We start from the raw sequence: 10,210 nt of genomic DNA, 5'->3' as shown, positions 1-10,210 counted from the left end.
AACAACCTTCCAGACGAGCTTTAATGCCATACATCTTTCCTTCCGTGGCCTCCAATTGCTCTTAAATACAAGTAAAACTAAAATCATGCTCTTCAACCGATCGCTGCCTGCACCTGCCTCCAGCACCACTACTCTGGACGGTTCTGACTTAGAATAACTACAAATACCTAGGTGTTTGGTTAGACTGTAAACTCTCCTTCCAGACTCACATCAAACATCTCCAATCCAAAGTTAAATCTAGGCTTCCTATTTCGAAACAAAGCATCCTTCACTCATGCTGCCAAACATACCCTTGTAAAACTGACCATCCTACCGATCCTCGACTTCGGCGATGTAATATACAAAATAGCCTCCAACACCCTACTCAATAAATTGGATGCAGTCTATCACAATGCCATCCGTTTAGTCACCAAAGCCCCATATACTACCCACCACTGCGACCTGTACGCTCTCGTTGGCTGGCCCTCGCTTCATACTCGTCGCCAAACCCACTGGCTCCAGGTCATCTACAAGACCCTGCTAGGTAAAGTCCCCCCTTATCTCAGCTCGCTGGTCACCATAGCAGCACCCACCTGTAGCACGTGCTCCAGCAGGTATATCTCTCTGGTCACCCCCAAAACCAATTATTCCTTTGGCCGCCTCTTCTTCCAGTTCTCTGCTGCCAATGACTGGAACAAACTACAAAAAATCTCTGAAACTGGAAACACTTATCTCCCTCACTAGCTTTAACCACCAGCTGTCAGAGCAGCTCACAGATTACTGCACCTGTATATAGCCCATCTACAGTATAATTTAGCCCAAACAACTACCTCTCCCCCTACTGTATATATTTATTTTACTCCTTTGCACCCCATTATTTCTATCTGCACTTTCTTCCACTGCAAATCTACCATTCCAGTGTTTTACTTGCTATATTGTATTTACCTCGCCACCATGGACTTTTTTTTGCCTTTACCTCTCTCATCTCACCTCATTTGCTAACATTGTATATAGACTTATTTTTCTACTGTATTATTGATTATATGTTTGTTTTACTCCATGTGTAACTCTGTGTTGTTGTATGTGTCGAACTGCTTTGCTTTATCTTGGCCAGGTCGCAATTGTAAATGAGAACTTGTTCTCAACTTGCCTACCTGGTTAAATAAAGGTGAAATATATATATATTTTTTAAATCAGCATACAAGGCCACACCCTGTACCACCTCCTTAAATATGTAATCTATCATCAGGGTGAACAACACCGGACTAACCACACTTCCCTGAGGAGTACCATTGTCCACTTCAAACCACATTGACAATTCTGACCCCACCCTCAACCGTATGACCCGATCAAACAGGAAGTCCATGATCCAGTTATACAGACGTCCCCCAATGCCCAATGCACTCAGCTTGATCAACAACCCGTCCCTCCACATGGTATTGTAAGCTTTTTCAAAATACACAACATTCATCACGCCTTTTATTTTCAGGACCTTGGCTATCTCTGTACTAACTGTCACCAGGGCATCCATGGCAGACCTCCCTCTGACCAGACTTTGCCTCCGGCTATCCTACATCAGTACATTTTGGCTACAACGCAGCTTGCTAACATACTATTGGGATTGCCTTCTGAACGATCCACCAATGGGATCTGCCACTGATTATTCCAATCTCGCAGAGAGCAGAGTCGTAAGAGGCTACCTGAGGGGTGTGTCCATAGACACTCAAACCTCAATCCATCACTAAAACAAGCCCCTGGCTGCTATTCCTCCTTTGCACTCTAATTGGTTGGGTACCTGTATCTCATCTACATGGTGTGCAGAGGGACACAACTCTGTTAACTTTCCCAAACACAATTAAGAAGTGATGAATTACGAACCAACACATTTCATATTCTGTTCTGTTGGCAATGCTACAGTGAACACCGTATATGAGCTTTGCATACAATGATATTCATTAGCATTTATTCATGCATGTGTATGAAAGGACCAGTCATCCATCTGAGCATTGTGGAAGTCGTTTAATCATTTGAGCTTGTGGCAAATCAGGAACAAACTGTTGTAGCAGTTGAGGTAATATGGTGCATGATGAAGTAGTGCAGACAGAGCTGTTAATAAGTTGTCGCTGTCATTTGTGTCTTAGTGAAAGTAGCCCGTGATCTGTATTGTTTTTAAAAGCAATTGGCCAGAATTGGTATGATAATATGCTTCATGCTTGAGATGATGTTTGAGAATCATTGAGAGGATAATAAACTTTTTTTTTAACAAACTATTTGCTTCCAGATAGTGGCAGGGTTAGAGGACTTAGTACAATAGACTAGAAATAATAATATGGTGTGTACACAATAAGCACATCGTGTTAAAATGCACATGATCATAAAACACTCTTGATCGTCAATTCATCTTCACTGTGCACAGTTGTTTGGTGAATTAGCAATTGTTACCATGCAAAAAAATTGACCGAGATAATCGACCATCAGGTAATCTGTTCTGTACATGTGTTTCTGTGTCATATTACTACAGTGTAAAGGTAAGGCATTCACTGCGTCGGTGAAGGGAGTGAGATTTGGGACCACAGAAGCTCTGCCCGGGAATCACTTATTATAGGAGTGAATTGGATTGATTCTGGTCAGTGTCTGGTCTGGTCTGCAGGCTGACGTGATTGACCATTGTCTCCTACTTGGCTATGGTAGGATCATGTCTCCTCTACGCAGGCAGCCGCAGCACGCTCTGGACTCTGAGTAAACCATCCAATCGGCCCTCCGCCGTCTATAGGCCATCCAGAGAAGCAGCAGGGTCCCCGTCATCAGCGAACACCCCACCACCATCCCCAGGATGACAAGCATAATCTCCATCTCAGCTGCTGTATCTGAAATGCATACAAGTAACACAAGTTGTCACAAATGGCACCCTATTCCCTATACAGTGCACTACTTTTGATCAGGGCCCATAGGGAATAGGGTGCCATTTGTGATGCACAACAGTCTACACACAGCAGGCACTAATTTCCTCTCTGATAAGGATCTTTTGAGCGTATTATCAAGACTGGTCACATTTGATTACTTAGTCGTGCTAATAATTACCCATCTCCCCCGGGAGAGAAGAATTCTCTGCTCCTTTCAACATGGGACCAAAGGATATGCGGTTCCTCAGATTGGTGATAGCCTCTGGACCCTCTTCAGAGAAGAGGTCTCTGTGCTGAAGACACTGCTGCAGTCAGAACAGAGAAAAACATGGCGTGTGTGTGTGGAAAACGATGAGTTGGAGGAGATAACCGGTAATTCCGATGTTTCCGGGTCTCTTTCCAGGTGCACTCCTCTGTTATTAACATGCCTCAAACATGTTGCCTCAGTTGTTGTTGTTGTTGTTTGATATCAATGTCAATGGAAATATATAATTTTATACAGCACATAATTAATCTTCTAACAATAGTGAGGTTTTAGTTTGAAGGCTACATGCAAGGCTATATACCTCAAACAACACATAAAGGCCTATTATCAGCTTGAAGGCAGCACACTAGGTCATATGCTAGGCAACATACTAAACAACACATAAAAGGCCTATTATCAGCTTGAAGGCGGCTCGCTAGGCTAGGCTACAGGCTAAACAATAGAAATTGAAAGAAATGTAGCTTTATGAGAATGTTCCATCTCCAGCTATTCCAATGGGGGGGGGGCATCTCCATCTCAGTATCTCAGTAAGTCTCCTTGTTTCCTCCAATGGCTCTAAGAAAAGTGAAATAGAGCCCTAGACACCACCTCCTCCCCTTTCCTCCTCCCACTACAGCACCCAAAGCCCCAACCCTGTCCAGGATCTCTAACTCTTTCACACAATCTCTCCCTGTCGACGTCACACAGTTCACAAAATATCAACACATGCTCCCCCATTTCCCCCACTGAACACTCATCACACAGACCTGTTTCATGTCTCCCCATCATCCACAATGTGGCATTCAGACCTGTGTGCCCGAACCGTAGTCTAACCCACACAACTTCCCCTCTCCTACATCCCATACTCCCCACCTCTTCCTTAACTGATCGGTGCACGCGATAAAATTGCCTCGCCCTTACTACTAGCATCCCAGTCTCACCCTCTCACACTCGGTATGGTTCCTGAGGCAGATGCTCAGATCGCAGTGTAGGTATGCCATGGAGTAATTAATCATCTGGAAGAGACTGATGGTGAAGCTGGCGCGCTTTGACAGGATGCTGGGTAACAGCCTGATTCCTCGCGGGTTCAGCGGTAACCTGGAAGTTCACACAACAAATCACAACAACTGTGGGACTGAGAGGGAGGGTTGAGTATCGGTCGACAGAAGCATAAAAACGTTCACAGGACATGTGATAGGAACGACAACGAACTTTGTTTTGAAGTGAATTTGATAGTGAGTGTAATTCAAATAGCAAAGGTCCCAAATGTTTCCGACAACCGCAAGTCAACACAAAGTAAAGAAGAGTGGAACAATGGAGTTGGTTATCATTGACTTCCTGTTCATATTGATCATGAAGGCCTTGCCATTTGAGGTTATGAGTCTGCATAAATGCCCCCTCTCCTAAAACTATTATGAGGATGTGTTTATGCGATATGATCTTAAGACAAGTCATTTGATAAAAGCATATTCAGCACTAATTCAGGGATTTATCAGACTTAAAAGATGGATCTTTGGAAATGATAGGCTACTCAGCCGACATAAGCGGAGTTCAGATTGGTCTGGGAGCAAACCTGACCGTAAGGAGACATGTTTCGCTGTCCTTCAATCCCCATCCTAACTGGGGGATTAAAAAGACACCCCTCTTCCTTGTCAACAATTTTCCAAGTAAATAAAACGTCCCTGTTCAGATATAGGCAGTGGTGGTGGTCCACAGCTAAAGAGTTTATTTACTGTTGGTAGACATGAGTTTTTTTTCTGTTTTTTTCCGCTCTGCGCTCTCTAAATGTTTCATTTGCCATCCATCCCAGAAATGCTGCTTAATTAACGGCGATAAGACCATCAGCAAGCAAGCCTTGGGCGGTGCCGTCTATATACGGCGAACAAAAATATTCCAACATTCAACACATGCCCGCTAACCTGGATCAAGCGGGATTGATTTGATTCCAGGACATTATTTGACTTGATTGGAATGTTAGTCAGCATTGACAGGTTAGTCCTATTCTGGAGCTGTTGGTAGTCGGGCTGCTGGAGATATTCCGTAAATGAAACACAACAATATGAACACCTACCTGGAAAACACATAACAGGTTATGTTGATGTCATCAAGCTGAACAGTGGGCGAGAGACAGCAGGACTTTATCTCTAGGATCACCTGGCTGTTGTTGGTTTTCAGGTTGATGACCACCTGGAGAATCCCCAGAGCCGGGACCAAGTCTCCGGGCAGAACGTCGCGTTCCAGGTTCAAGTTCATCTCGGCCGTGTAGTTTCCAGTGGCACAAATATCGTCGGAAATGACCGCTAATCTGAAAACAGATTAGAACAAACATGAAACCGATGATTTAAAAAAGCACTTGTGATGCAAATACATGTTTAAAAAAAGATTGATATTACTGTGTAGTCGCATAGGTATAGTTAAGTTAGCCTATCCAATTCAATTCAAATAACTTGACTAACTAATGTTGAATGTTAATATTAGAATGCACTTTTTAATATCATAATACATTATTTTGTTAATTAAATGAAATATCCTGTGATAATTACCCAGTGAGGAGATCAGGGGATGATAACCCAATTCTCTGGTGCAAGGCCAATGGATCTGACCCACTCCCAGACCCCAGGATCTTTCTACCAGACTCATGCGCTGGACTTACTCCAGACAAAGCATGGTCATTCCCGACCCCATTAGTGGTCTGTTGCAGTAGTGCACGTGGCAGGGCGGGTTCCTTGACCCTCAATCCCATGGTCTCATCAGGTCGTGATTGAGTTAAGTTAATGTGGCTGGTGGCAGCTGAACTATCGGCAGCGAACGGCACCGTCCCTGTGCTAAACCCAGAATGCTCACTTTTCACTTCATGCACTATTGGAGCCTCTGAAGGGCTTATTTGCTCGTTATCGGCAGAAGCATTTGAGGTATTTGAATGCCGTTCCTCTTTCTCCTCCGAATCTGTAAACGAGTCCCATTGGCTTTGAGATGGAGCGCCGAAAGGCATTATCTCAGTAGAAGATTGCCCTTGGCGATGATGCAAAGCCAGGCTGGCGGTAAGTGGCCCTGTGGGCGAGTAATTGTCGGTGGGTGGACTAGTCGATGTGTCATTATACGGACGAGGCGGTAAGAGGGGAACAAGGTGGCTCCCCTTTAATGCCTCAGTGATGTCAGAGGTCATGACGTCCTCTTTAACAATGTCAAAGAGAGGTGTCGCCGGTCCTACACGCTGTAGATGTTTTCCAACAGTTATGGACTGAGAGACTGAGTTTCCTGATGTTGTTGATGTCGAAATGCTTATGTGATGCTTTTGAGCTGAAACATGTTGAATTACTGATGTGTGGGAAGCAGATGTCTTTACTGCAATATTAGGCGGAATAGTTGACTGCCCAACTGGGATTAACGATTTTGCAGCGGTAAGTGAAAACAGATTTCCAACACTGTCAGGTGTAGAAAACGTTGATTTCACACTCTCTGGAGAGACGTCAAATGTTCCATTCACATTTCTGATTTGATTTGGAGGGCCTGTGCTCCGCGAGGAAGTCGTCATAGATACTTGTTTTTTACCTTTTGTTGAGTGCCTTTGCTGATTGCTTTGCTTATGTTTTGTCGACGCATCGGCATATTTTGTAAGCGTGACCCTATGGGTAGAGAATTGCTGTGGTTTAGACACAATATGTGGCTTCTTATTAAAAGATACCATTCGGGATAGTGTCTGGCTTGGGGTTATCACAGTCTGCACTGGCATTTTATGACTTGGCGCTTGGCTGGAGAATGACTTATTTTCTTCTTCCAGCGATTCAGAGAGATTTTCAGCCCGATGAATGTCTCTTGCCGTTTCTCCCAACAGTTTCATTAAAAGATGGGAGGGAGACGTGTTTGGAGAAGTGTGTTTTTCCTCTCCAGCCAGCCTTTCTGTGGTTTTCATTATCCCATGGTGAACAGTGCTGCTCTTGTCCATTGTCATTTCTGTCACCTCCTCAAGAGAACCTTGAGGCTGAGAGAAGTCAGACTCCTGTCCTCTGTTGTTTTTCAGCTTTGGTATGTTCACATTTTTCAATTCTTTAGGTGGTTCAAGGTTCCCAGCACTGTCTGCAGAGATTCGAAAGGTGTCACCACTCGACTTGATGTCACCGCGACCTACGGCAAGTCTTTGTTCGGTTGACCTTTTCACATCGACGTGTGTTGTTGTCGTCATCATGGCGGACACATAAATGTCTAACTTACTTGTGGTTTCAGAAATACGCTTTGCGGAAAACGTGAGTCCTTTCTCTGTTGTTCTGGGCAACTGAGCATTTACTTTAGCACTTGGCTTCACTGTCTGTGACAAAACAACTGGAGGCGCAGTCCGTTTATCGATATCGTTTGCATTGTCGGCACTCTTAGAATATGGCTTTTTGGACAATGTTCTCATCATAGTTACAGATGCACGTTGCATGTTAGGGACTTCTGGCAGGAGGCTCATAGGCTGCTGCTCTTTGAACAGAACACTGGGCTGTGCTGGCAGGTGGCCAGTGGTACTCAACACAGACATCAAAGATTTCGCACTCCCTGTCAGAGCCTGAGAGGCAGGAGGAACTTTGACAGCTGCCGTGGTCTGCCTCGTAGAGCGGAAGGATGTTGTTGCACTTTGGCTTTCGATTGATGGCATTCTCATAGGCAAGGCTGATTCATCAATGTGGTCAGTGGTGTGGCTTTTTGATGTGATTATTTCACGAGCTTGGCTAAAGAGAGAATTAAACGAGTCTAGCATACCACTTATCATTGATCCATTGTTGGGGTCATTAGCCCCACTGATGGGGTCATTAACCCCACTGTTGGAGTCATTAATCCCACTGTTTTCAATGTTCTGGTCAGAGAGAACATGGACAGAAGGAGATGGAGCATTGGTGAGAGGAATTGTCATAACTTGCCCAACAGCATGCTCCCGCTCTTCCCCTCCCCCATTTTCTAAACTAAACTCTGTGTCCTTATTTGTAATGTCAACACCCGCCAATGTGTGATTGCCAAGAAAACTATGAAGTAAACTGGAGGATATGTTTTGTAGTTTTACAGATGAATTATCTTGGATTTGAGAAACCAATTTTGACTGGTTTCTGAGATTCACAGTCTTCCCAGATCTCTTTTCTTCTTTATCTCTCAATGATAATAATAAAGTGTGAAAGATCTCTGAAGTTGAAGGATAAGGCATGCTGGTTGTTGATAACAACCTTTTATCAAAAGATTTGCTAATATCACTCAATCTGGAAACTGTCATATTTTCCACCTTTGAAGTAAGAAACACTGTTCTGGTTGTGTTTGCCTTGACTTCAATCGTTCCCGAGTTTGAGAAAGATGTACTAGCAAATGAATCATTCAACATGGTTTTACTGAGATTCATTTCAGAGTTTAATGAGGAAAGGGGTGGTATGAGCTCGTAATCTAGCCCATCCAAAAGATTTACAGAGAAATCAAATGTGCTCTTTCTGGATGTTTTGGCACCATCAAATACTACTGTTCTGTCCTCTTGTTTCTTTGTTGTCGCTTCAAATGAGCTCGGCATTGAGGCCTTGTGGTGACTGGAGTTTACAGTAAGCATATTTCCATTTCCTCCAAGACTGAGTGAGCTGCCTCGGTCGAAAAACGCAGACAGAACAGCCATTTTTTCTGTTGACGATGGCCTTTTTTCTTGCAGGCAATTCAAACACATGTTTGTCATCACGCGCTCCGTAGTCAAAGAAACTTCCTTTCTGTCATGCAAGATGGATTCTGACTCACTCAATGGATACTTGTTTCTTTCCAATTCCAAAATCCCATTTTCATCTGCGTCTTGGCCTCGTTTTTCCTCATTGTCATTTGACCTGGCCCAGTTATCAATTATGTGAGGACGAGTGGCAGTCACCATAGGTACTCCCAGCCTCCGTCGTGTGGACATAACAGTGATAGACTCAGCGATTCTTGGATTCCTGTTAACAAGTAGAGAGTGAAGCGGCAATTCTGATGCTTTCTCTTTCTCTTCCTCCACGCCTTTGGACAAATGAGCCACAGGCATCACGGTGCCATTCTTCATCGATTCAAATCCAGCTTCATAATTAGAGATCAATGTGAGATTTGCTTCAGTGGCCTCAGCTGGCATAGGTAAATCGGAGCCCTCTTTCCAAACAAAGCCTCCAGTTGATGAAGCAGCAATTGCATCTTCAGCAGTTGTGGCGTTCGTGAAATTGTGCCTTTCATGTGGCGTATGGAACAAATCTGTCCCCGGGGATGCACTTACAGCCACAGTCTGGAGGTGGCTATTCTCTGTGGGCATTGTTACTGCTCCACCATGACCTTTGTTGTTGTGCTCTTTAGACACAGACTCTATTGAGACTGGAACTTCTGCTGCTGCTGGCGGTGACGGATAGGGATAACCTTGCAGGTCTCCATTTTCAGCTTGCACTACAAGGAGATAAATCTGAGTCAATCGTCTTTTGGATGTCACGAATTGGAAATCATTTCCTATGAAGATGGTTAATATCAATCAACATAATGCAGAAATGTTTAATCATGCATGGCGAAATATCCAGCTTGGGTTCATTAAGTCGACCCAAACAGATCAATATTCATTACTATGTCACGTTTTTAATAAGAAACTCATTTGGAATGCACTCTAATTCCCGAATGTGTTGTATACTGTAGCAATTAACTAGCAATTATTCCAGCCTTAACAGAGACAATATCATGATTCATCTGCCAATAAGGACACTAGTCTACTGTTAACCTATTAGTAGCCTCAGAACAAAAGCTGCAGTGAAAATCACTCTTTAGCCATTACCATGAACTATTAACCAATATCTTTTGCTTAACATCATTGCCTTGCAGGGAAAACCACAAGCAGCAAGCAGCAAGGAGCCCACCAACATATCATCAATCATACATATATCATATAAAGGCACACAAAAAAGCAAATACGTACCTGTGAGAATGAAAACAAATAGCATTAAATAGAAATGACTGCTCATCCTGTTTATACCAGAACAGGTGAATATTCTTCGAAATAAAAGTGTTGCTTGCAAACCCTGCTTGCTATTAATCCAACACAGGTGGGAGCTGTAGTTTTGTAGATATACAGCCAGTGTGA

At 43.6% G+C, this 10,210-nt stretch overlaps 1 protein-coding gene across 1 annotated transcript; it reads right to left on the bottom strand.

Annotated features, from left to right (window-relative positions):
• Positions 1–2,538: 2,538 nt before the first annotated feature.
• Positions 2,539–10,164, bottom strand: LOC149971204 (uncharacterized). Its single transcript, XM_090223445.1, has 5 exons — positions 5,670–10,164; positions 5,198–5,431; positions 4,068–4,224; positions 3,061–3,187; positions 2,539–2,846 (listed from the first exon to the last, which is right to left on the bottom strand). Exons 1-5 carry the CDS (start codon positions 9,398–9,400, stop codon positions 2,662–2,664), a joined length of 4,434 nt encoding a protein of 1,477 aa, XP_090079571.1. The 5' UTR covers positions 9,401–10,164; the 3' UTR covers positions 2,539–2,661.
• Between the last annotated feature and the right edge of the window lie 46 nt (positions 10,165–10,210).

This window comes from Oncorhynchus mykiss, chromosome 27 (assembly GCF_057628025.1).
Source record: "Oncorhynchus mykiss isolate SJ-2025 chromosome 27, ASM5762802v1, whole genome shotgun sequence".
In the NCBI taxonomy this organism is placed as follows: domain Eukaryota; kingdom Metazoa; phylum Chordata; class Actinopteri; order Salmoniformes; family Salmonidae; genus Oncorhynchus; species Oncorhynchus mykiss.
Note: the sequence above shows the minus strand (reverse complement) of the source record. Positions and strands in the feature narration are given on the sequence as shown.

Coding starts and splice junctions, on each gene's coding strand:
- LOC149971204 (XM_090223445.1), bottom strand. CDS start 9,400: ATGCCCACAGAGAATAGCCACCTCCAGACTGTGGCTGTAAGTGCATCC. Junction 5,432..5,669: donor TCCCCTGATCTCCTCACTGG/GTAATTATCACA, acceptor ATCTGTTTTCAG/ATTAGCGGTCATTTCCGACG. Junction 2,847..3,060: donor TTCTCTCCCGGGGGAGATGG/GTAATTATTAGC, acceptor TATGCATTTCAG/ATACAGCAGCTGAGATGGAG.